Below are 26,513 nucleotides of genomic sequence, written 5' to 3'. Positions count from 1 at the left end.
TCATTTCATTTCCTTCAAAACAGGCTATCATGGCTTTTCATTATCTCTGGGGTAAAAACTCTACTCCTGACTTCAGCAGTGAGGTGGGCAAGACACTGACAGTCTACTGCTGTTAAAAGTTAAACCAACCAGATTCTGGATAAAAGAGACCTTCCAGTGCATTGACGGGTTCATGGGAGCTGAAGGAAGTCTCTAAGGGTAAAACAAAACCAAACCACACAATGCAGACTAACACAGGGAACTGTGAATAAACAAATCAAAAGGCGAGTGTTGGTGTGGGAGCTGGCACAGCAGCTAAGATGCTGCTTGGAACAGTGGCATTCCACGTCGGAGTGCCTGGTTCAAGTCCCAGTTCCCGTGATTCCAGCTTCCTGATCATAACAGCCTGGAAGGCACCAGGTGATTGATCAAGTATGCGGGTCCCTGTCACCCACACAGGAGACTTGTACTGAATTCCTGGCTCCTGGATAGCCTGTCTTTGTCTCTATCTCTTTGTCTCTGTCCCTCAGCCTATTAAGTAAATCAAAGTAAGTAAATTGAAAAAATATATATTTTGAAAAGGCAAGTTCCCCTGGGGCAAATGTTGGTGACCAGCATCACCCTTGGAAACTGAGCCTTGAGCCAGTCACATGGAAGAAGCTGAGCCCGAGACGTCTGCAGCAAGTGGGAGCGCTCGGGACGCTCACCTGGCTCTTGGTCAGGTGTCCCAGGCTCCTGAGAGAAACACACATCCTTTCTAGAGGACAACAGATCCCGTGTCGATGCCTGGGATCCCTGCAGATCAGTGTTAGCCAAACACAAGACCGCACTCAGTGATCACCAAACCCTGAGACGTAAGTCTGCGTGAGCAGCTACAAGGCACAGTGGGCCGCCTCTGAGGATTTCACGTGGGAATCACTAGCTGCACGGTTTAAACAGCTCAGCGTGAAGTGTTTGGAAACAGTGAAGATGGAGTCAGTAAGGGAGTGACTGTGCAAATTTGGAAAGTAATCAGTTGGGGCCAGTGTTGTCGCATAGTGGTTAAAGTGCTGCCTGCAGTGCCGGCATCCCATGTGGGCAAGTCCCAGCTGCTCCACTTCTTATCTAGCTGCCTGCTATGGCCTGGGAAAGCACTGAAGGTGGCCCACGTGATTGGGCCCTGCACTCATGTGGGAGACCTGGAAGAAGCTCCTGGCTCCTGGTTTTGGTCTGGCCTAGCCTTGCCGTTGTAGTCATTTGCAGAGTGAACCAGTGGATGGAAGATCTCTCTGTCTCTTTCTCTCTCTGTCTCTCTCTCTCTCTCTCTCTCTCTCTTTCTTCCTCTCTTTCTTTCTCTCTCTCTTTGTAACTCTGCCTTTCAAATAAATAAAATAAATCTTTTAAATAACAAATGGAAAATAATCAATTGAAACTTCAGAAAGAAAAAATAAAATTGAAAGTCAAAACACAGTGAATACAGATACACTAAACAGTAGTTGGGCAAGACTGAAGTAAGAATGAATGACTTGGAATATGTATAGGAAGAAATCCCCCAGGATGCAAAAAAGAGGCCAAGAAGATGGTAAATATTAAAGAAAAGTAAAGAGACAAAATGATAAATGAAGCTTAATATAGCCAATAGGAATCCCAGAGAAGAGACTGTGTCTGTCTGTGTTTCTGTCTATGGATGAAGAAGCAGTTGGTAACATTTGATAAGATGGTAAGAAAGAATCTTTCAATGAAAGACCTGCACCCAAAGATACAGGAAGCACAATGTATATCAAGTGGGATAAATAACTAGAACAATTACCAACATATGTGTCATATTGAGCAGGCAGAACTGCAAAGACACAGAGAGAAAGGCAGACTACCTGTGAAAGAATAGCATTTCTCTACAGCAGACTTCTAAGCAGTACCCCGGGAGCCAGAGGACAGTGAGTGTTAGCATCTAAGTTCTCAAACAACCTATCAATCTAAAATATGTAATCTTTTAAGAATAAAGGTGAGGGCCAGCGCTGTGGCATAGTAGGCTAAACCTCTGCCTGTGGTGCCAGCATCCCGTAAGGGTACTGCTTGGTGCTGGCTGCTCCTCTTCCAATCCAGCTCCCTGCTGATGGCCTGGGAAAACAGTGGAGGATGGTTCAAGTGCTTAAACTCCTGCACCCACGTGGGAGATGCAGAAAAAGCTCTTGGCTCCTAGCTTCAGTCTGACCCAGTCTTGGCCATTGTGACCAATTGGGGAGTGAACCAGCAGATGGGAGACCTCTCTTCTCTGTCTCTCCCTCTCTCTCTGTAACTCTGCCTCTCAAATAAATAAATAATCTCTAAGGGAAAAAAAAGTGTACCCAGGGTCACAACATGGAGAAAGAAAGTAAAAACAAGACTGACCAGCGAGATCTACCTAGGTAGACTGGGTCCCATCTGTATGGGCAAGAGACAGATCAGGCCCCTGGATAGCCTTACATGGACACCAACAGGAACAGAGGCATCAACTGGGGAGGGGACATTGATGGAATATTTGGAAAGAAAGCTCAATAAAATGATCTTGCCTGCCATTAAGAAAGGGCAGGCCGAAGAACTGTAGAACTGCCAACTGTGTGTGCTTGGTAGCGGTACTTTTGCCAACTCATTAGAAGGATTAGATAGAAGAGATACACTGTCAGCACAAATATGCAAATCATGATTATAAGGCTTACAGTAATTAAAACAAAAGTTACAGATTAGAAAAATGATTATAACATTAATTTGTAGTGTCAGAAAAAGAACCAAACTGCTAGGTGACACTTTGAGCTTATCCCTGAGGAGGGAGGGTAAGCTAGATCTCCATTGTTCTACAGTCTGGGAAGATGGGGTAGGCAGGCATTTGGCCTGGTGGTTGAGACCCCTACGTTCCATTCTGGAGCACCTGGGTTACACACCCAGCCCTGGCTGCTGACTCGAGTTCCCAGCTGATGCAGACCCCGGGCGGCAGTGATGGCCCCAGTGACTGGCTTCCTGCCACCTGCCTGGAGACCTGGATTGAGGTCTTAGCCCCTGGCTTCAGTCTCAGCTCTGGCCAAGCCCCAGCCATTTGGGCACTGAACCGCTGGGTGGGGGAGCTGTGTGTGTGTGTGTGTGCGCGTGTGTGCCTCTCAAGTAAGTCTTAGAAGGCGGGTTTATATACCACTTCTACTTTCTGGTCAAGCTGTATGTGTATAAGGACGTTAAAATGGAACATTTTAGGCTCCTTTGCTTTGAGTGCTAATAAAATAGACAGCAGATCTCGAATGTGCACGTCACGGTTTTCAGATGAAGCGAAGGAATGCCTCTGCTGTGACCCCAAGGGCCGCTCTCACCACACAGTTTGCCAGTGTTCTGAAAGGACAGTGTGACGAGAGGAGTTCAAGGACCGCGTATGGGATGACTCTTGCCAGCAGTCCCAGATGGTGCATCCTGTAGCAAGAGATGGACTGTTCATGTGTCTCTCCTGGTCTTGCCGTCTTATTAGAAGGCCACCAGGGCTCAGTTACGGAGACCCCCCCGCCCTGGCCGTATCTAATCCTGCTCACCTGCCGGAGTCCCCGCCTCCACACAGCAAGGTTGAATTAGGTTCCCACCCTCCTAGTGCCTCAGAAGGGATGACATTTCAGCACACAGACTCTTGGGGAACATTCAAACCGCTGCACCCTGGAGCCGTTTTTTCCTCACATAAGAAGTCAGAGTGATTCTATACAAAAGCATGTCTCTAAGGGACTTCAGCTCACAGCATGAAGTCTATCTTTATCTTTATCTTTATTTTTTTATTATTTTTTTGCCAGGCAGAGTGGACAGTGAGTGAGGGAGACAGAGAGGTCTTCCTTTTCCATTGGTTCACCCCCCCCAATGGCCGCTGTGGCGGGTGCACTGCGCTGATCTGAAGGCAGGAGCCAGGTGCTTCTCCTGGTCTCCCATGGGGTGCAGGGCCCAAGCACTTGGGCCATCCTCCACTGCACTCCCGGGCCACAGCAGAGAGCTGGCATGGAAGAGGGGCAACCGGGACAGAATCCGGCGCCCCGACCGGGACTAGAACCTGGTGTGCCGGCGCCGCAAGGCAGAGGATTAGCCTAGTGAGCCGCGGCGCCGGCCAGCATGAAGTCTTTGGCCCCACAGCCAGCTGCCTCTCTGACTTCCTCTCCCCCTCTTCTCCCTGATCACTCCATCACAGCCGTCCTCAACCCCCAGATGGTCCTGGAATGTGTCAAGGCCTGTGGGCCTCCACAGTGGCTCTTGCCTCCGCCTGGAACACTGAACACCACTAGGCTGTGTGATCTCTCTCCGCCTTCAGATCACTGCTTGATGTCACCTTATGTGAACCAGCAGCACCCCCAACCCTCTCCCACTAGCCTGCTCGTGCCCTGGCTCTCCCTGTCTCCCTGGGCCCCTCAACTGCTTTTTTTCTGTAGAATTGATCACTGTCTGACTTACTCTATAAACCCTTGTTTAATTCTTCATTTCTTCTTCCCCCACTACCACGTAACCTCCTGGAGGGCAAAGACTCGTTCACCATTGTGTTCTTAGTGCTTGCGAATGCAGCCCTTGAATGAGTCAAGTGTGGGAAGTGAAGGGCACAGAAGGAATTGGAGTTCTCAGTCCATTGGGTTTAACAGGGAGGGGTCAGTGGTGGCCTCACAGAGCGGAGCTGCAGGAGAAATGGAGGAATGGAATGCTTGGAGGAGCTGAACAGGAGGAAAATGAAATCAACGGGGAAAGAAGTTTCTTCAGGATCCTGGACATGTGGAGCAAGAGAAGGATTAGACACAACGATGAGAGAGGCCCAGGGAAGAAGTAGTCAAGATGGAAGAGATTATCCACAAGAAGTTAAAAACAGAACTACCATATGGTCCAGCAGTCCCGCTGCTGTATGTGCACACAACGGAGATGAAGTCAGTCCAGGCGTGTCCAAAGCGGTCTCTGCCATCCCACGTGTATTGCATTATTCACAACAGCCAGGATTCGGGATCAACTGAAGTGTGTGTCGATGGGTGAGTGGATAAAGAAAATATGGTCCAGGTGAACCATGAGCTATAATTCAACTTTTAAATAGAAGAAAATCCTAGCATTGGAGGCTACGTGGATGAAATGTGAGGACATCATTCTAGGTGAAGTAAGCCAGGCATAGAAAGACAACTGCTTCATGATTCCGCTTATTTGTGGCGTCTAAAAGAGTCGGACTTTGTGTTAGTCTGCTTTTTGTTGCCTTAACTACCCCAAAGGAGCTCCCTGAGAAAGGATTATAGTTTGGAGCTTGAAGTCCAGAATGGGTGGTCCTGCAGCGTGGCCTTTGATGGAGGCTGATCATGGCAGCTGTGGAGGAAGAATCACATGATGAGCAGAGCGAAGGTAGGCCAAAACGGACTCAAAATAACCAGCCCTCTTGACACGCCCACAGAAAAAAGTGTGCTCCCACTGACCTAATGACCTCCCACTGGCCCCAGCTCCTAGCCGTCATAATTAGACCACGTCTCCACCCCTGCTCCATCAACCATTAATATTAAGGCAACAGACTTTAAACTTCTGTATATGAGTTAGGGAGACAAGTCCTGGTCAACCTATAGCAGACTCATAGACGCAGAGTGTCCAGTGGTGGGTTCCAGGGGCTGGAGGGTGGGGGAGATGCAGGTCATAGGTTACGAAAGTTTCAGACAAGATGAATAAATTCTGGGCATCTATTGTACAGCGTAGGGACTGTAGGATTGAAATTGCTAGATCTTAAACATTTACACAAAATATGTGAGATGATATGTTAATTAGCTTGGTTTAACCATTTCACTGTATACATATATCAAAATCATGTTGTGCACTGTAAATCTACATAGTTTTTACTTGTCAGTTTTATCTTCTTTTTTATTTGACAGGTAGAGTTATAGACAGGGAGAGAGACAGAGAGAAAGGTCTTCCTTCCATTGGTTCACTCTCCAAATGGCCGGTGCTGTGCCGATCCAAAGCCAGGAGCCAGGTGCTTCCTCCTGGTCTCCCATTCGGGTGCAGGGGCCCAAGCACTTGGGCCATCCTCCACTGCCTCCCCAAGCCACAGCAGAGAGCTGGACTGGAAGAGGAGCAACTGGGACTAGAACCCGGTGCCCATATGGGAAGCCAGTGCCGCAGGCGGAGGATTAACCAAGTGAGCCACGGTGCTGGCCCCCTGTCAATTATATCTTAATAAAAGTGAAAAAAAAATAGGGCTAGCACTGTGGTGTAGAAGGTTGGGCCTTTGCCTCCAGTGCTGGCATCCCATGTGGACACTGTTCATGTCCCAACTGCTCCACTTCTGATCCAGCTCCCTGATGATGGCCTGGGAAAGCAATGGAAGAGGGCCCAAGTGCTTGGGCCGCTGCCCCATGTGGCAGACCTGGAAGAAGCTTCTGGTGCTTGGCTTCCGCCAGACCCAACCTTGGCTTTTGTGGCCATTTGGGGAGTTACTCAGCGAATGAAAGACTTCTCTCTCCTTTCTCTCCTTCCTCTCTCCCCACCTCCTCTAATTCTACCTCTACCTCTACTTCTACCTTCCAAATACATTTTAAAAATCCAGGATTTGGAATATGTTGAAGCAGACCTAGATGTCCCATAGCAGGAAACCATGTCATTAGCGGACCCTCAGGGTGCACAGAAGAACTCGACATTCACTCCTCAGGAGCCAAGATTTGGGTACTTGCCACACAGAGAGTATGGCTGGCCTCATATTAGTCCAAGCAGCAGCAACAAACAACAGGTATGTGACCATAACGGTGGCCAGATGAAGAAGAGAGACACTTGTGTCTGTTACAGTCCCTCCTCGCCTTTCCCACAGCCTGGGGAACTGAGCTCAGACAGGGCAGGGCAGACTTGTCCTGTAAGCAGATCAAAGTCAGCTTCCAGATGAGGGAAGAGAAAGAAGAAGGCAGGCCACGACAGAGGAACAGGTGGCAGAGGACGGAGGCGCAGGGCACGCGCTGTGTCTGTCGGGGAGCGGGTCACAGCAGCATGGCTGCTGCGCGGTGTAAGGAGGAGGTCGTCAGAGACTGCAGGGAGAGCTGGAACTCTGGGTGTGCCGGGCCTTCTCGCTCCGTCTGCCCGATTTCTCAGCCTCAGTTCTGGAAATTCTTCCCGTTTGATCTCTGTGCTGCATCTTTGAATAATTTTCTTGTACTGACTTCCAGATCCCAATTTTCTCTTCAAGTGCCATTAATCTGCTGCCCACCAGTTTGTTTTAAAAGTTCAGTTATTTTATTTTTCATTTTTAGAAGAAGTTCTTGGATCTTTGTCAAACGTGTTTGATCTCATTTCTTATTCCTAGCTCATCTCTACAAAGATTTTTTAAACCACATTAAGTGTATCTAATTAGTTTTTCTTCTCGGCTTAGTAATTCCAGTGTCTAAAGGCTTTGCTGCTCCGGCTGGGCTGACTTTTGTATTCACAGACACAATGCCCAGTACAAGGCCCATCCTATGACGTACGTGTTGCATGATTGAGAATACTTGGGAGAGGCTAGATAAAAAGAATGAATGAATCATGAATAGGTAAATTACCTGCAGCACTGTGGTTCATGAAAGTGCAAGCAAGGAACTAGAAGAACAAGGACATAGAACTGCCTTGGGCTGGGGAAGAGAAAAGCAGATGATGTGTCGTCTTTGCTATGCAGTACTGTGTTTCTAAAGAAACATGCTCTCTAGTTTAATATTTATAGTTTTAATAGGCGTCTTCTTGGCTCACTGTGAACAATGGAGCAGTAATACTTCGTAAGAAGTAACACTTTTTCTGAATTCACAATTTAACTGATGTTTAAAGGTTTGCTGCAGACTCAGATGTGGTTTCTTTACAACTTGTAATTAGAAAGCTTATTGATTACTGTGCACAGCTACTGCGGAAATGTTTGAGTTCCAGTTACTTATTTTACTGTGATCTTTCCCACAGCACACCAACATTCCATTGTCCTCAAATTCCGTCTCCTAAGACTCGGCACAGGGTGTGTTCCGTGGGATTCCCAGGGGAGGGAGAGCGCCTGCCGTGTGTGGGCTCCCTGGGCTCCAGTCGGGGCGTGGCAGAACTCACTGTACTCCACTTCCTGCACTGCCTCGTGTGCAGCACCAGCAACCAGACCGTCTGTGCTGTGCGCCAGGCACCGCTGCGTGTATCTAACGTGTCAGAACTGCACCTGCGGTCCACGTTAGCCTGAGCTCTCCCTCTTCTGTAGTCACCTGTGGTGTCTTGTTGTCATGATCCAGATTGGTCTTCAGGCGCCTGCTCACCTTGCCCAGCCTGGAAGGTGTTCTGTGGAGCAAGGAGAGCTTCCAGGCTCACTGGGCCTGCGCCTGAGAGGCCAGAGGTACTGAAACGGGGAACAGTCTCCAGCCTCGCGAGACAGTGTCAACTCCAGTCTGTTTTTAACTATAGTCTGTTCAGAGAAATTGTGATTTTTATTGCTGGTAGAAGCTAACTGCAGTATAAAATTCAATAATGAGCACCCTGTACCCATTTTATAACCTGTTAATTATGGTTGGTTTTCATGAAAGTCTTTACCTGCCCCACTTAGAAGGGCTTTTTTTTTAAAATTGATTTATTTACTTGAAAGAGTTACACAGAGAGAGAAGGAGAGGCAGAGAGAGAGAGAGAGAGAGAGAGAGAGAAGAGGTCTTCCATCCGCTGGTTCACTCCCCAGATGGCCGCATCAGCTGGAGCTGGGCCAATCCGAAGTCAGGAGCCAGGAGCTTCTTCTGGGTCTCTCTTGTGGGTGCAGGGGCCCAAGGACTTAGGCCATCTTCCACTGCTTTCCCAGGCCATGACAGAGAGCTGGATCGGAAGTGGAGCAGCCAGGTCTTGAACCGGCGCCCAAATGGGATGCAGGCAGGTGGTGGCTTTACCAGCTAGCCACAACACTGGCCCCTTGGGAGGGCTTTTTAAAGCTTTACATGTATCCATATCTCTCTTTTCCTGTGAGAAATTAAACCATTATCTCAAGTTTACATTGAAACAAGTGGTAAGTGTGCTTGCCATATTTCATAGCTATGTTTTTCAAATATATTTGCTTATTTTAACACTTAGTAGGTGAAATGTAATGATTTGTGGTGAAATCCTGAAGACCTGCAGCTGTGTACACACAGACTCTTCCCCCTCCCTCATTCCTCCCCTCCCCTGACCCCCAACAAATCAGAGGGAAAATATCACTATTCTATGGTTATTTAGGATTTCATGCATGCAAGAATACCAGAAAAAATGTTTCAAGATTTCCATGTCAAGTATGTTATGGGTACTTAAGTTTCACTTTCAGTATGTATTTTAACTTCGCTTGTCTCCTTTAAACCAATATATTAATGAGCAGCTTAAATCACCCTCTATATTAATAATTTATAACTGGCCTCTTAGCAAAATACCCTTATTATTATCTTCAGATCCTATTTCCTTTGATTAACTTAATTACTAAAGTAGAAGTTCCTTCAGCTACACATTTTTAAGCTACAGAAGGACCTGTTTTGGCACCGTCTTTTGTCGTGCCTGCCAGCTCTACTTTGTAGCTGTGATTGGATACTGTGTGTCAGGCCATCCAGAGACAAGAGCACAGCAGTAGCTCTGTCGGAATACAGCACCCGTTATTAGATTCACAGTAATGAATACCAAATAATATGCAATGATTGTAATATCTCAAACAAGGCAGCAGAACTGTTGGAAAATGAAAAAGAGGTACCAGAGTGGCATGTTTCTATCTGACGGCAAAGTCCTAACTCAGAATCGAATCTGAAGTTCTTTCGATAGATTTCTTCAACATTTGCAAATTTGCAAAAGCATGCTAGTACTTTGAGCAGCACGGCTATTCTCTTTTACCCTAGACTGAAAGCATGGGGGTGTTTTGCTGCGTGGTGGTGGTGGTGGTGGTGATGGTGATGGTGGTGGTTTGGCTTTGTCTTGCTTCACTTCATTTTGCCTCCTTGAGGCCTTCTCAAGATAGTCCATATTTAAATTTGCAGCCTGATGTGTTACCTGGAGAATAAACTTCTTAAACCATAACTACCAAGAATAATCAAACTACCTTTAATAAGACCAGTGTTTCCAAGTCCTATTTTGCATTAATCAAGTAAATTGGCAAGTATGAAAACACGGTATGATAAAGAAAACTGGGTATTGTCTCGTAATTTAATGGTGAGCTACCAGTGTAGGACTCAGCTGGATAGATAGTTGAGAACAAAGCTCTTTGACAGACAGGTTTAAATTCAAAGAAAATGAGAAACAAGATAAAGCAGGCCAACCAAATTAATTCACTCCAGTCTTCTCTGACTTTTCAGTGGAATCCAGAGACATTCTCTCCCAGAAGAGGCTGCAAAGCCCCGTGAAACAATTTTTGTAGGGCTTACGGAGTCTGCATCCATGTGTTTGTGTTCAGACACAGTCTCTGCTCTTCTCCATCAATCCTCTTAAGTCCTGTGGCCTTAAGAAGATTTTCCGTGAATGTTGTCCATTCTTTATTCAAGAAAATGTCTACCCCAAAGCCCTCTTCCTGGGAGAAGATAAGCAGGCACAGGTGCAGAGAGAGAGACGGCGTACTAGTCACCTCCTCCCCATTTATATGCCCTGTGTCTCGAAAACAGTACCAGGGACAGATAAACATCAGTCCCTTATGTTATGCACACATGTGTGTGTCAAGCTGTTAGAGGACTATTAGTAAAGAAAAACTTGGTATAGCCAGTTCTACCATACATTTTTGTTTTCTTTTGTTCACCTAGTAAAAACATTTCTGCTAGATTTTTCAATTCATTAGCATATAGTTGTTCATAATGTTCCCTAATGATTGTTTTTTATAAAAGATTTATTTATTTATTTGAAAGCCAGAGTTAGAGAGAGGGAGAGGTGGAAAGAGAATGTTCTTCCATTCTAGTTCACTCCCCAGATGGCCACAACGGCCAGGGCTGAGCCAGGCTGAAGCCAGGAACTTCATCCGGATCTCCCACGTAGGTGGCAGGGGCCCAAGCACTTGGGCCATCGTGTGCTGCTTTTCCCAGGCCATTAACAGGAAGCTGGATCAGAGTTGGAGCAGCCAGGCCATGAACCGGCACCCAAATGGAATGCTGGTGCCACAGGCAGCAGCTTTACCCACTCTGCCACGGTGCCAGCCCCAGCGGATGATCTTTTGAATGTCTGTGGGATTGATCCTAATGTCTCCTTTTTCATTTCAGATTTGCTTATATATGTATTTATATTTTCCTGTTAGTCTAGCTAATGGTTGGTTGGTTTAATCAGTTTGTGACCCTCAGCAGGTTGATCCCTGGATGTCGTGGGTTCCACAGGCATCACAAAGGGGCTGAGTTAGGGCTTCCTGTAAGACCTCTGCTTCCTCCACTGCTGAGTTTGTCAATGACGACATCACATGGATGAAGATTTGTGACTGAGCGTCTGTCAGATGACTGGCAGGCACTCTGTAGTCACGTAAGGGCTGGACAATGAATTTGTGCCCTGAGAGGTTTGCAGTATTTTGGATGTGAGAGATTTATAAACAGGAAATTACTGCACATTATAAACAACACACTTGTTTACTGCCGGGGGTCCAGAGCCTAGAATAGTGCCTCACACATCCTTGTACTGAGTATTTGTCAAGTGAATGAATAATATATGAAATCAATGGGGGGAAAAAGTGAGTCCTCACTTAGTGTTTATGAGACCATAGGGAAGAAAACAGGGATTCATTTTAACTTGGAGGATGAAGGAAAGATTCTATGCAGGAGCTGGTGTTTGAGTTGGGCCTTGAAGAATGAAACAGTTTGGGGCAGCAAAGAAGGAGATTCTAGGCTGAGGAAATAGTGGGAGCGAACGCAGGCTTGAGCATGGAATGTCTGCCCAGGCGGCATCACTGTGGAAGCTGGAAATCTGGTAGGGGAAGAGGGTGTCGGGCACGGCTGAAGGCTTAGTGCTGAGAGCCTGGAATTTGAGGACCTCAAAGAAACACAGCTGCGTCCAGAGAGTCGGGGAGGTGAGTGGGCTAATCTGTGCAGAGCCTCACGAACTCTGAAACCATCTGAGAAGTATTGGAGGAAAGTGGCGTGAAGAACTGCTGATCAAGGTTGGCGCCACGGCTCACTAGGCTAATCCTCCACCTTGCGGCGCCGGCACACCGGGTTCTAGTCCCGGTTGGGGTGCCGGATTCTGTCCCGGTTACCCCTCTTCCAGGCCAGCTCTCTGCTGTGGCCAGGGAGTGCAGTGGAGGATGGCCCAAGTGCTTGGGCCCTGCACCCCATGGGAGACCAGAAGTACCTGGCTCCTGCCATCAGATCAGCGCAGCGCACCAGCCGCGGTGGCCATTGGAGGGTGAACCAACAGCAAAGGAAGACCTTTCTCTCTGTCTCTCTCTCTCTCACTGTCCACTCTGCCTGTCAACAAAAAAAAAAAAAAAAAAAAAAACTGATCATTTTGGAAAGGGCACTCTGGGGGCTGTGAGAGGAAGGGGGGACCTCTCAGAGGTTGTGGCCGCCCTGGCTTCAGGGCAGCCCAGGTGACTGGAACAGTGACATCGTGTCCACAGAGGGAGGCAGCAGGGTGGTCAGACCCGCGTCACCCAATGTCAGGTGGGTGCCTGGGACTGGAGCTCACAGAGGTCAGCCCTGAGGATTGACACGTGTCACTCACTTGGGTACAGGAAGCGGTCCCAGTGCTCGTTCATTACGGGAGTAGATGACGCCTGGCTCATCGATTGCTGAGCGAGGGGTGTTCAGATCTCCAGCTGGGAGTCAGTAGATTTCCCCCTTCTGTCTGTAATTGTGTGAGGTTCTGCTTCATGAATTTTGAAACTCGGTATTAGGCATATATGGGGAGCCTTCAAATAGTTTGTGGAGAATACATGCTATGATAAAACTATTCATGGATTTCAAAACATTTTTGCACCAAAATGAACAACTTTTAATTCAATTGCTCATGAACTTCTTGAAGCACCTTGTAAACATTTCTAATGTTTCTATGACTGGCTCTTTGCCCATAAGAAATGTCCCTTTTTATCTTGACGTCTGCATACCCTTGTCTCAAAGCCCGTTTTATGAAATTGTAGTAAATCCACTCAGCTTTCTTATGCTTATTGTTGCAAAGTATATCTTTTACTTCCAACCTGTTGGCAATTCTGTTTTTAAAGTGTGACTTCTGTATACAGCATATAATTAGACCTTTTTAAAATCCGGTCTGAAAGATTACAAGACCCTTTCACTGCACTTAATACAGTTACGGAAATGGTTGGCTTCGGGTCTACTGTTGTCCTCTTGCTCTCTGCTTGTCCCTCTGTGTTTTGTTCCTCTGTTCCTCCTGCCTGCTGCCTTTCAGGCTAATTCAGATTTTTTAGAATTCCATTTTATCTCTTGGCCTTTTTAGTTACACTTCTTTTGATTCCTGTTAGTGGTTTATCTAGGGATTAACTTATATTTCCCTAAATAGTCACAGTCTATTTAGAGTTAAGCTAGTATCCCTACTTCATGTAAAAATAAGAATCTAGCAAATCATATAGATCTTTCTACACCCGTCATGTGTGCTCTAGTTGGCACAGATGTGTGTTTGTTATAATACTCCACACCTAGTATTATAATTTTTAAATAGTTACACATGTATTCAAGAAATCAGGAGAACAGTCTTTTGCATTTTTGCATTTACCTACGTACTTTCCATTTCTTGCATTCTTTTTTTCCTCCAAAGATCCGACTTTCCATCTGGTTTACTTCCTTTAATGGTTCTTACTATAAGGTTCTTACTATAAAGACTTGCTGGCTGGCAATTCCTTTTCATAGTTTTTTTTTTTTTTTTTTTGGCTTATGAGATTTAATTTTACCTTCAGATATGAATGGTGTTAAGGGATGCAGGATTCAGCAGTAACACCTTTCCCTTTTTTCAGCATTTTATTTGCGTGATTTACTTATGTGGTTGGATCTTGTGTCAGAGCAGGTCGCGCTGCCACTTGGGATGCCCGCATTCCATGTCAGAGTGCCTCGTCCGAGTCCCCGCATTTCTGATCCAGCTTCTGTCCTGTCGGCAGTGCTACAGAGGAGGAGCACGTGATGGCTCAGGTCCTTGCTTGAGTCCTACCGCCACGTGGGAGACCTGGCTGGGGTCACAGGCTCCTGACATCAGCATTTGGGGAATGAATCAGCAGAAGATCTCGCTCGCTCGCTCGCTCTCTCTCTCTCGCTCGCCCTCCCTCTCTCCCTCCCTCCCTCTCTCAAGTAAAATGAAAATCATTAAAATCTGGAAATGTTTGAATTGACATGTTATGCAAATATATTCTTTATGTTACAGTCTTTTAGGCATTGTGAAATTGAACTGATAATTTGTATCTGTTATTTTTATGTGTTTCTATAGACTACATGTATGCATATAGGTATAAGCAAGTATTTGTGTGCATATATATGTGTATCTGCCTTTAGATCCATACTAGATTTTTACAATGTTTATTTATTTATTTGAAAGAGCTGCAGAGGGAGGGGGAGAGGCAGAGAGAGAGATTTTTCCATCTGCTGGTTCACTCCCCAGATGGCCACATTGGCCAGGGCTGACCCAATCCAAAGTGAGGAGCCAGGAGCTTTGCCTGGGCCTCCCACGTGGATGCAGGATCCCAAGCACGCGGGCCATCTGCTGTTTGTCCCAGGCCACCAGCAAAGGGGCTGTATTGGAGGGATGCCAGTGTTGCAGGTGGAGGCTTTACCTGCTATGCCACAACGTGGGTCCCCATATTAGATCTTAGGTTAGCTGACAACAGGAAGCAGGACTTCCACTTCTGCATGTCTAAAGAGTCTAATGTAGTCCAGTGTGGACAGTAGGTACCAACAAGTGTTTCTTGATGGGTCATTCTTATTTTTAGGTTTCACATACAGTATCTATCGATATACGTAACATCGACAGATGAAGTTAGTAATAGATCATTTATAGATTAAAGAATAGTTCAGTTTAGCAAGCTGTTCCATACCTCATATATGCAAAAGCCTGCTGCAGGCCGTGAAGTCAGCACGCGGGAACTTGATGCGATGTGCGATAGCCCCTCTGTAGCACATGATTCAGTGAGAAATGAGTTTACAGAGAAGGGGTGGATTAGAGTGGAATAAGACACATGATCTGAAATAGCTTCTAGAAGTAGTATTGCCTGGTATAGGCCTGGAGGGATTGATAGGATTTGTGTGGGGTGGGAGTAGACCTACACAGTCAGTGGTGCTGAGGGGGAGAGACCCAGTGCACAGGGCATGTCTGAGCAGTGAGGGCACAGGACTCGCCGAGGGTTGTGTCCTGTAGAGTCACAAGAGCAGAGGCACAGGAGAGCCTTTAAGCCCCAAGGAATTTGAAGTTTGTCCCTGACATGAGAGGGAGTTTTTTTTTAAGTTTTTTTTCCCCTGCAAATAGGAACCGTGAGTAACTAGAGCAGGGATGGACCTGAAGTGGGCTCAGTTGCTGGGTTGCATAGAAAACGCAGGGGTGGAACAAGGCTGACGGCAGAGGAAGGAAACAGCTTGCTCTCTAGAATCTTCAGCTTCCTGCTAAGCCTTTTTCCTCTTTGAGACTATGCACTCTGCATTCACATCATTCTTGATTCACGTAAGGATTCTTCTGGATCAGAATATTTGATATTTGATTTATTTTGAAAGTTACCAGTTATAACTCAAGTGTAAGCACCCTGACAGTCAGTCTGTCCTTCCTGGCGCGTGGGGAAGGGGTGATGGAAATAGAAGGACTTCAGGCTGGTTTCTCCCCTGGACTTTTAGGGTTTTCTTTGTATAATTTTTAACCTTTGTATTAAACATTAAAATGACAGCCACACAGACAACTGCATGCCTTTTAATTTTGAGACTTGAGTTGCTCCTATGAATACTTTCATCTGAAAAACATTGTTGCTCTGAATTGTCCCTGTTTGACTCTGCCTTTCAAATAAAAATATAAATCTTGGGGCAGCGTTAATCCCCTGCCTGCGGTGCCGCTTCTAGCCCTGGCTGCTCCTCTTCCGATGCAGCTCTCTGCTGTGGCCTGGGAAAGCAGTAGAAGATGGCCCAAGTGCTTGGGCCCCTGCACCCACAAGGGAGACCTGGAAGAAGCTCCTGACTTCAGATCGGCCCAACTCTGGCCATTGTAGCCATTTGGGGAGTGAACCAGCAGAGGGAAGACCTTTCTCTCTGTCTCTCCCTCTCACCATCTGTAACTCTGTCTCAAATAAATAAATAAAAATCTTTAAAAAAATAAATCTTTAAGAAAAAGAAGCTAAACTATATTTAATTTATATGGACAAAGGCATTACCTTTTTTGTTTGCATCTGTGTGCTTCCGTTTTTTGCTTTTACTTAACGAGCGTTGTGGAATCCGTCCTCTGGGAGTGACGCCGTTGAGTGCTAGGATGTAAGATAGCGCCTCATAAGGTCTCCTCAGGAAGACCGGGGGCAGGCAGAGGGCGGACTTGGAACACGTTACTGGAGGCATTCAAATTAAACGCAGGGCTTGGAACAGAATATGGCAAGATGAGCAGTAAGAGAATGGAATGAAGGAGGGAAAAGATCAGCGAAAGTGATATTTTAATTGAATTTTAAAAGACAAATTTGATGGAAAATAGAATTCCTGGTAGAGATAGCAGGTGACATCAGCGGCTTTCTTCTGGCCTCCAACCATGAATAAAAATAGGAAGTTTTTTTTTTTAGAGTCAAAGAAAATGCTCTTTCATTTGTAATTTTAAATTTATTTTTATTTATGTGAAAGGCAAAGAGAAAGAGATCCAAACAGGCAGGTCTTTCCTCCGCTGACTCACTCTGCGAAGGCCCACAACAGGCAGGGCTGGGCCAGGCTGAAGCCAGGAGCCTAGAACTCCATGCAGGTCTCCCACCTGGGTGACAAGGACCCAAGTACTTGAGCTGTCATCTCTGCCTCTCAGGGTGCAGAACTTGGCCCAGGCACTCCAACACGGAACGCAGGCGTCCCACACTCTGTCTTAACCACTGGGCCACATGCCCACCCTCTGCCTTCCTTCAGTAACTTGGAGCCTGCGTGGACTTTGTAGTGCAGCAGGTTCAGGCACTTGCCATGCCAGCATCCACATCGCCGTGTGGCTCAAGTGCCAGCTCCCCCGCTTCGTCCAGCTTCCTGCTAATGCACCTGGGAAGGCAGCAGAGGACGGACCAAGTTCTTGGGCCCCTACGTAGCACCCTTGGAGACCTGAATAAAGTTCCTGGCTTCTAGCCCTTAGAGCCATTTGGGAGTGAAGATCTTTCTGTCTCTGTCTCTCCCTCTCTGTTGTTCTGCCTTTCAAATAAATAAATTTTTAAAAAATAGAGGCTGGCATCGTGACGCAAGTGGCAATTGTGACGAATGCATCCCACGTCAGAGCATCGGTTCGAGTCCTAGGTGCTCCGCTTCCAGCCCCCTCCCTGCTAATGCCCCTGGGAAGAAGGCAGCCGACAATGCCCCAGGACTTGGCCTCTGCTACCATGTGGGAAACCCAGGTGGAGCTCCGGGCTCCTGCCTTCAGCCTGGCTGTTGAGACCCTTTGGGGAGTGAACCAGCAGATGAAAAATCAATCTGTATTTCCCTCTCACCCCCAGCACCATATCTGTGTCATTCTGCTTTTCTTCTCTTTTTCTTTTCTTTTTTTCTTTTTTTTCTTTTTTTTGACAGGCAGAGTTAGACAGAGAGAGAGCCAGAGAGAAAGGTCTTCCTTCCGTTGGTTCACCCCCCAAATGGCCACTACTACGGCCGGCGAACTGCGCTGATCCGAAGCCAGGAGCCAGGTGCTTCTGGTCTCCCATGGGGTGCAGGGCCCAAGCACTTGGGCCATCCTCCACTGCCTTCCCGGGCCACAGCAGAGAGCTGGACTGGAAGAGGAGCAACTGGGACAGAACCAGCGCCCCAGCAGGGACTAGAACCCCGGATGCCGGCGCCACAGGCAGAGGATTAGCTTAGTGAGCCACGGCACTGGCCCACTCTGCTTTTCAAATAAACAAAATCAATCTTTAAAAAAAATTTAAAGAAAACCTTCAGAGCCTGAAAGTGATGACTGCATGTAACGTGCATTGGGGATGTGTTATCATGTACCTGCAGTGTAGACTCAATTGATGGTGATTTGCACAGCGCCTATGTGCTTGTCCCGGTGGGGAGCTTCCAGTGATCCACTCTTCCTTTTACCCTCTGCCACCTTTAGTTTGGTGAACCCAATATCCTCAAAATAAGCTTCCTTTCCACTCCAGGTTCAGGTAAGGCTGTGGAGAGCGAGCGCAAGCGTGGAGAGCGAGCGCAAGCATTGCGAGCGCTGAGAACAGTTTGCATCTGGGAAGGCAACGCAGGCCTGTGATTCCTAGGTTGAATAGGCGTCCTGCATCGGGTCCGTCTTCAATTTCATCTCATGATTTCTCCAGTTCTCCTACTTTAATCAATATTGCTTGTCTGTTAGGTTCCACACACTACTCCAGGCACTTCAGTGACTCTGTTTGGTGACTGGAGTGGACAGAGGCCCCCGATCCGGTGGAACTGCCATCTCGGTAGCTGTCACAGCAACCCTGAAGCTGTCTCTCTCCTTCCCTGTAGACAAGGGTTATTAAAATCACGCTGCTCCCTGAAGCAGAGTTTCTGTAGGGGTCCTCATGTAGACACGGGGAAAGCAGACATTCTTCATTCCGGGGGAAGAGAACTTCTGTAGCTGACGGCTGTGTAGGGGTGGACCTGTGTGATGGGGCATGTTTTCTGTAGTTTATTTTGTAAGATGAAAGTTAGAATGTGCTAAAAATATGGTGGTTTCAGAGACAGATAAGTGGGTGATGGGAGAAATATTTGAAGACAAGTTATTTGAAGCTTTCCTTGCTTTGTACTTCAGTGAGGAGAGAGGGAGAAGGCAACCACCAATGCCTAAGGCAGCGATTATAGTTTGGGAGTTCTTTAAATAGGCAAAAGAGAGAAGCGTAATAAGACCACGGGAGACCTAAATAGGAAAGAGTTCTGTTATGGCATTAGCAGCCCAATTTGTGAGAAGTGCAGTGGATTTGAACAGAGTGTTTTCAGTCTCACTTTGAGCATAATTCTTATGTGTTACCCTGCAGGTGCTGTGCCTGCTCCCTCGGGGAAAAGTGAATCCCCACAAGTGGCCGTGACTTTGGGCAGGAGGTCAGACAGTACCGATACAGCTGCCGGGACAGAAAGCCCCCTGCCAGCGCCTCCAGACGAGCAGGTGGCTGCGGGAAGCCGGGAGGCCCGAGCAGCTCTGCCAGCATTCTGGTACTCAAGTAAAGAAGAGTTCATCAGCTCCAACTTAAAGATCGCAGAGCCAGAGTCTCCCTTCCACAGCCAGGCCTCTGTGGAGACACTCTACGTCTCTCCCTCACTCAAAACCTTTGACCCCGTCAAGGAGAAGGTGATCAATAAGGACTGCGAGAGGCCGACGGAGCCCGGGGCTGTTCAGATGGCGGATGAAAGCCAGCCCTGCCCCACCGCCGGTGAGTCTCCGAAAAGCACAAGCCCTCTGTGCAGCCAGCTCTGCTTCCTGCGCTTCCTGTCGCCCCCCCCCCCTTCACCCTGCATCAGTGATGTTCAAATGTGCATGCCACAGAAACGCGTCTCCCCTGGGAAATTGTTCCCTTCAGGGCTGACAGATAATTCGTTATCGTGGGTCACCACTGCTTCGCTGAGTGTGTTGCTGTAAGGGCTGGGCAGTTTGTGTGCAGCCTAAATGAAAAGGAACTAGCGTTAAGTAAGAGCTTCCTGTTCGCCATGTGGGCTGCTTATTAAGCTAGCAGGTGACACAGAATTGGTCGTGTGCATTGTGGTGTCTGCAGACAGACTCGTGAGACTGTATGTTGCTCAGACGGAGGGGAAGAGGATCTTGTCATTTTTCTGTCTTTAAAGGGGATTTGGAATTGACTAGTCATGGTGGTAAAGGATAAAGCTAGTTGATATTCCAGGTTGTTGGCTTCAGTTATTAAATCATGCATTATACAGTTATGCTTTCTTCATTAAAGTTAATTAGAAGAATAATTTGTTTGCTTATGCATTTTTCAAAGATTACATAGTAGTTACATAAGTTCATATGGCTAGTAGTGCTTGCCAGTTCATAACTAGTAAGCTTACTTACCTCAACTGCAGATCAGAAGTACACATACATTCAAACAGTGGAAACCACCGTGTTGGGGTTAAAGATATTGGGGTTCTAGAAAGGTTAATGAATAATGAAAGATTATTCTTACCACTCTTTGGAGAGTTTTTTTGTATTGAATAGCCTAAAGGAAGTAAAACAGATTCTTTGTGTGTCACCAGATTCACTTTCCTGCTGAGACTACTGATGTGGAAGCCAGGTAGTCACTGGCTACGGCGACTGCGGTGGCCCATGTGTGTCCCCGGGAAGTTGTCACTTTTGGTTCATTTCTTTCACAGCACCACAAAGAGATAAACTGAAAATGAATTTGGGGCACTGTTTGTATGACAAGTAAGCTTAACAAAATTTGGTAAGACGTTCTTCTAACACCATTTAGCAAGGCGGACTTTGGCTTATCTTCAAAAGGAAGTAGACGGGGGCCAGTGCTGTGGTGTAGCAGGTAAAGCCACCGCCTGCAGTGCCGGCATCCCATATGGGCCTGGCCCGAGTGCTTGGGCTCCTGCACCTGCGTGGGAGCCCCAGGAAAAGCTGCTGGCTCCTGGCTTCAGATTGGCCCAGCTCTGGCTGTTGCAGCCATCTGGGGAGTGAACCAGCAGGTGGAAGCCCTCTCCCTCTTCTCTCTCTGCCTCTGCCTCTCTGTAACTCTGCCTTTCAAATAAATAAATAAGTCTTTTTTAAAAAACGAAGGAAGGAAGTAGATAGATTGGTCTAACCCCACCTCCAAAAGTAACTGTTACAGCAGGGAAGTGACAAGCTGACTTAAAGTCGTCATAGACAACAAGGGGGAGAACACAGGATGGAGCAAGCCCCCAGGGAGGAGGGCTGCTGAGCTGAGCCCCACATGCACCTCCGTTCACCGCCTTGGGTCGCTTGCCAGTTAGCAGAGCCTGAGAATAGACGCTGAGGGAAAATCGAAGGCCCGGGCTTTGCAGTCTCACTCAGCTGGAGAGGAAGGACTGGAACTCGGGGCTCCCAAGGAGCAGGGCGTCCCCGAGAGCAGGACCCTCACCGGCGCCGACCCCGGCGTCCCCGAGAGCGGAGCCCTCGCCATGCCGACCCCGGCGTCCCCGAGAGCGGAGCCCTCGCCATGCCGACCCCGGCGTCCCCGAGAGCGGAGCCCTCGCCATGCCAACCCCGGCGTCTCCGAGAGCAGGGCGGGCGGCTGATTCTCCACTGCCCTCGGGAAGACATTCAGATCCTGCGCTGAGAGCTTCTGAGATGTCCTAATGAAGGACGTTCGGCACTCCAGGAAATGGACGGATGGCCAGAAAGAGAGGGGAGAAGCAGACATGGGGACAGGCCGCAGGTACTCTAGGGTCTGAAGGATCAAGAAGCGGGTTCTTTCAAATAATTATGAGTCATGTGATCAAGAGAACAGAGGAAAGGTGGAGAATTTCATCAGAGTCCCAGTGAACAAAGAAATGAATGTTTTAGAGCTGGCACAGGCCCTGAGGCTGCTCGTGTGAACACAGCCCGAGCGCAAAGGGGTCAGTGTTGGCAGAGAAGCTGGAAGGTCACCCAGAAAGCCCTTCAAGAGGAGGCGCAGCAGGGTGAGCCTCGCCACTCAGCGTGAGCTCTGCCCAGCTCTGTGACCACTGAACAGCGCTGCTTGTTCATGTGGGCTGATCCCAGTGCATCTGATTGTAAAATAAATAGAAGTGCTGCTCGAAGCCAGGAAGAACTGAGAGAGATGTCCGCCTCTGCTCACTGCAAGGGTGACAGTTTGAAAAAATCCAGGCAAGTTATCTCCCCACTAAAACCAAAAATCACTTCTCAGAGGAATTTCAGAGTCCAGACGTTCTACAACGTGCCATCCAAATGTTTAGCATAACATAAAAAATTCCTGGACATGCGAAGAAATAGGAAAAGAGGGTTCCTGCTGAGGCTAGAAGGCGTCGGTAGAAACTGGCCCTCGGTGACCCACGCCGCAGCCAGCAGCCAGATTCTCAGAGCCCTGCTCCGCCTGTCCAAGGACTTCAAGTGCAGTTAGTGAACAGAAAGAGGGAACTCAGCAGGTGGGTATGAGGGGCTTCAAAAGGCTTGTGAGAAAACGGAATTCGAACACAAGTGCTTCGGCTGTAAAAATTCTCTAGCACCCAGACGTAAAGTCTCCACAATCAGATGGAGGCTATGGAACTGAAAAGTAGACAATTGAAATGAAAAGTTTGCCGCAGGAATGTAACAGCAGATTAGAAGTGCAAGAGGTAGAAGTAAAATGAGTTCAAATAGAAATTTTCTAATTGAAAAATGAGAAAAGATCAAATAAAAATAAACAGAGACCCAGAGTCTTGTGGGACAGTATTAGACAGTCTGACGTTGGTGTAATTATATTTCCAAAAGGTGAGGAAAAGAGATAGGGCCAGAAAAAAATACTAAAAGAGGTAATAACCAAAAGCTTTGTAAATTTGTGAAACTTTCAAATCCAAAATACTCAATGAACCCTAAACCTAGGAATAAATACAAAGAAACCGCACCTCAACATTATAATTGAAAACTGAACCCCAGACATAAGATCTTCAAAGCAGCAAGAAAATATTGTCACTTTAAATACAGAGGAACAATATCAGAGACTTCTTGCTTTTCATCATAAGCAATAAGTACCAAGAGACAAGGAAAAGTCATTTCACAAGTGTTAATAGACAAAACCTGGGACAGGCGTTTGGCCTAATGGTTACCATACCTGCCTCCCGAATCAGAGCCAGGCTTGTAGTCCAGCTTCTAGCTCCCAATTCCAGCTTCCTACCAGTACAGGCCCTCGGAAGCAGCTAGGTCCTGGGAGCCCATGTGCGAGACCTGAATTGAGGTTCCAGCTCCTTGCTCGGGCCCCAGTCTCAGTCCTGGCCATCGCAGGCATTTGAGGAATGAATTAGTAAATGAGAGATGAGAATGGACATTCTCTCTCCCTCTGTGTCAAATCTTTTTTTTTTAAAGACAAAACCTGTCAGAATTTTATATCTAGCAAAACCAAAAATGAAAGTAAAAACAGACATATTCAAGTGAATAAGAACTTTTTTTTTAAAAAAAAAGATTTATTTTATTTGTTTGAAAGAGTTACAGGAGCCAGCACTCTGGTGTAGCGGGTAAAGCTGCCGCCTGCAGTGCCAGCATCCCACATGGACGCTAGTTCGAGTCCCGGCTGCTTCACTCCCGATCCAGCTCTCTGCTATGGCCTGGGAAAGCAGTGGAAGATGGCCCAAGTGGGGAACCCAGAGGAGGCTCCTGGCTCTGACTTCGGATCAGCCCAGCTCTGGCTGTTGTGACCATCTGGGGAGTGAACCATCGGATGGAAGACCGATCCCCCCCACCCCTCTCTGCCTCTGTCTCTACCTCTACTTCTTTGTAACTCTGCCTTTCAAGTAAATAAATAAATCTAACAACACAAATGTGTCTGTAGGATACAATGGGTCTTCAAAGAGCTCATGGAAATGCACATATAACAAAGTATGCATGCTTTTAAATTTTTTGCAACAAAATTAATGTATTTTTAAGTTCACTTTTCCATGAACTTTTTGAAGTCCCCTCATATCTATTACAATATAGTACAAATAAGAGAGTCCATGGAATTTTACTGGTGAAAGATTTCTGTATTTTACATGACATAGAACAGTATTAACTATAATTAACTGGTAGTAAGTTAGACACGCACATTTAATCTCACTTAAAAGGAGAGTGGTGTAGCTAAAATCCTACTGAAGAAATAATATGGAATATACAGATTAATCTGGTTAACCAAGAAAATGAATGGAAAATAAGAGACCCAAGTTTTACTATTTCCATTAAATGTAAAAGGAACAGACATTCCAATTAAAAGGAAGACATTCAGGTTGACTGGAAGAATAAGATCCAACTATATGCTGTGTAAGAAAGAAGCACTTTGAATGTAAACACATAAATTGATTGAAAGTAAAAGGCTATTTGGGGCCGGTGCTGTGGCTCACTTGGTTAATCCTCTGCCTGCGGCACCGTCATCCCATTTGGGCACCAGTTCTAGTCCCGGTTGCTCCGCTTCCAGTCCAGCTCTCTGCTGTGGCCCGAGAAGGCAGTGGAGGATGGCCCAGGTCCTTGGGCCCCTGCACCCGCATGGGAGACCGGGAAGAAGCACCTGGCTTCTGGCTTCAGATCTGCGCAGCGCCAGCCGTGGTGGCCATTTGGGGAGTAAACCAACGGAGGGAAGACCTTTCTCTCTGTCTCTCTCTCTCACTGTCTGTAAACTCTACCTGGCAAATAAATAAATAAAAAATCTAAAAAAGAAATTAAAAAAAGAAAGTAAAAGGCTTAAAATATATATATATTGGCCGGCACCGTGGCTCACTAGGCTAATCCTCCGCCTTGCAGCGCCGGCACACCGGGTTCTAGTCCCGGTCGGGGCGCTGGATTCTGTCCCGGTTGCCCCTCTTCCAGGCCAGCTCTCTGCTGTGGCCAGGGAGTGCAGTGGAGGATGGCCCAGGTGCTTGGGCCCTGCACCCCATGGGAGACCAGGAGAAGCACCTGGCTCCTGCCATCAGATCAGCGCGGTGCGCTGGCCACAGCGTGCCAGCCGTGGCGGCCATTGGAGGGTGAACCAACAGCAAAGGAAGACCTTTCTCTCTGTCTCTCTCTCTCACTGTCCACTCTGCCTGTCAAAATATATGTGTGTGTGTGTGTGTGTGTGTGTGTGTGTGTATATATATATATATCATGAAGCAGTGAAAGAGAGAGTGTCTGCATTAATATCAGACAAAATAGACTTGAGGACAAGGATTGTTCCTAAAGGCAAACATGAACCACATTCCATACTGATAAATGGGTGAGAACATCAGGAGTGGTAGCAGCTATGTGCATGTACCTGCTTACAGAGCTTTAAAGACACACAGAGCAAAAACCGGCAGCATTATTGGCAGAAATAGAGAAAGCCGCAGTCGTAACTGGAGACTTTAACACTCTCAGCACTCTATAGAAATAGACACAAAAACACGTAAGTGTATAGAAGAGATATAGAACGGTGCTGGGGACCTTCGCTCTGCTGACGTGTATAAAACGCCACATCCAGCTACTGGGGAATACGTTCTTTTTCAAGTGCAGAGTGAACATTAACCAGGGAGAAGTGCATACTGCCAGGAAGTAACCTTACTTTCAAAAGATTGAAATCTTAAAGTGTGTGTTGTCTAACCACAATGAAATGAAATTAGAAATCAGTAACAGGGCCTGCATTTCAGCCTAGCTGCTGAGGCTGCTGCCTGTGACACCCACATCCCACATGGGCGCCACTTTGTGTCCTGGCTGCTCCACTTCTGATCCAGCTCCCTGCTGATGTGTGCGGGAAGCAGTGGGGGTGGCCCACGTGCTTGCTTGGGCCCCTGTACCCACATGGAAATCCTGAAGAAGCTCCTGGCCCAGCCCTGGCTTTTGCATCCATCTGGGGAATGAACCAGCCAATGGAAGCTGTCCCTCCCTCTCTCCCTCCCTCCCTCTCTCTCTCTCTCTCTCTCTGACTCTGTGAATCTTACTTTCAAATAAATAAATCAATCTTTTTTTAAGAAGTAATTAATAACAATAAAATACTAAGAAGAAGCCCCCAAATTTGGAAATTTAGTAATACAGTTCTGAATAATCTATAAGACAAAGAAGAAATCAAAAGAGAAATGAGAAACAATTCAAATTATGACAAGGAAATTTTTAAATTATGAGAAATTGCTAGAATTAAAATTATAGTTTGAAGTGCTTGTTATGAGAAAGAACATCTTGGCGATGAATAATATAATGTTCTAACATAGGATGCCCAGAAAAAGGAGCAAGTTAAGCCAAAATAAATAGAAGGAAACAACAAAAACATAGAAATAAATGAAATAAAAAGTAAGGAATTTTAAAAGCCAAAAGATGACCCTTTAAAACATTAAAATTTATAAACCCATAAAGACTGATTCGGAAGGAGAAGGAAATCACAAGCTGCCGGTTCCGAGAATCAGAGATGGGGGATAACTGCAGATCACGTAAGCAGTGAAGATTCACGAGTGTGATGAGCGCTGTTGTGGCAGTGGGTTCTTTGAAAGATTTACTTATTAGAAAGGCACACTAGGGAGCGGCGGATGGAAAGAGAGATGGATTCATCTCCCATCTGCTGGTCCACTCCTCAAGTGGCCGCAGTAGCCAGGGCTGGGCCAGACTGAATTCTGAGCTTCTTCCTAATCTCCCAGTGGGTGCGGGGGCCCAAGCACGTGGGCCATATTCTGCTGCTTTTCCCAAGAGCATTAGGAGGGAGCTGGGTCGGAAGTGGAGCAGCCAGGACTTGAACTGGCACCCATGTGGGATGCTGCGTCATAGGCGGCGGCTTTGCCTGCTATGCCACAACATCAGTCCCATGGCAGATTTGACACCTTCGTTGAAACTGGTAAGACAACTTGCCAAAATTGACTTGAGATGACCTTTTTATTTGTCAAATAAGCTTAGGAAAAATGCATACACACACGTGATTGTTGTGTGTACTCACATAGGAATATTGTATGTGTGTGAATATGAATAGT

The 26,513-nt window shown here is 46.9% G+C and overlaps 1 protein-coding gene across 3 annotated transcripts in view; it reads left to right on the top strand.

Moving 5' to 3' along the window:
- Positions 1 to 26,513, top strand: part of ENTHD1 (ENTH domain containing 1) — a 141,223-nt gene that overhangs the window by 101,721 nt on the left and 12,989 nt on the right. For all 3 annotated transcript variants that reach the window (XM_051834068.3, XM_002721414.6, XM_089308954.1), the window contains one exon: positions 18,965 to 19,357. In XM_051834068.3, the coding sequence (XP_051690028.3) occupies positions 18,965 to 19,357 (393 nt within the window). The remainder of the gene's footprint in view (positions 1 to 18,964; positions 19,358 to 26,513) is intronic.

This window comes from Oryctolagus cuniculus, chromosome 11 (genome assembly GCF_051225735.1).
Source record: "Oryctolagus cuniculus isolate XC-2025 breed Fujian yellow rabbit chromosome 11, ASM5122573v1, whole genome shotgun sequence".
Lineage (NCBI taxonomy): Eukaryota > Metazoa > Chordata > Mammalia > Lagomorpha > Leporidae > Oryctolagus > Oryctolagus cuniculus.
Note: the sequence above shows the minus strand (reverse complement) of the source record. Positions and strands in the feature narration are given on the sequence as shown.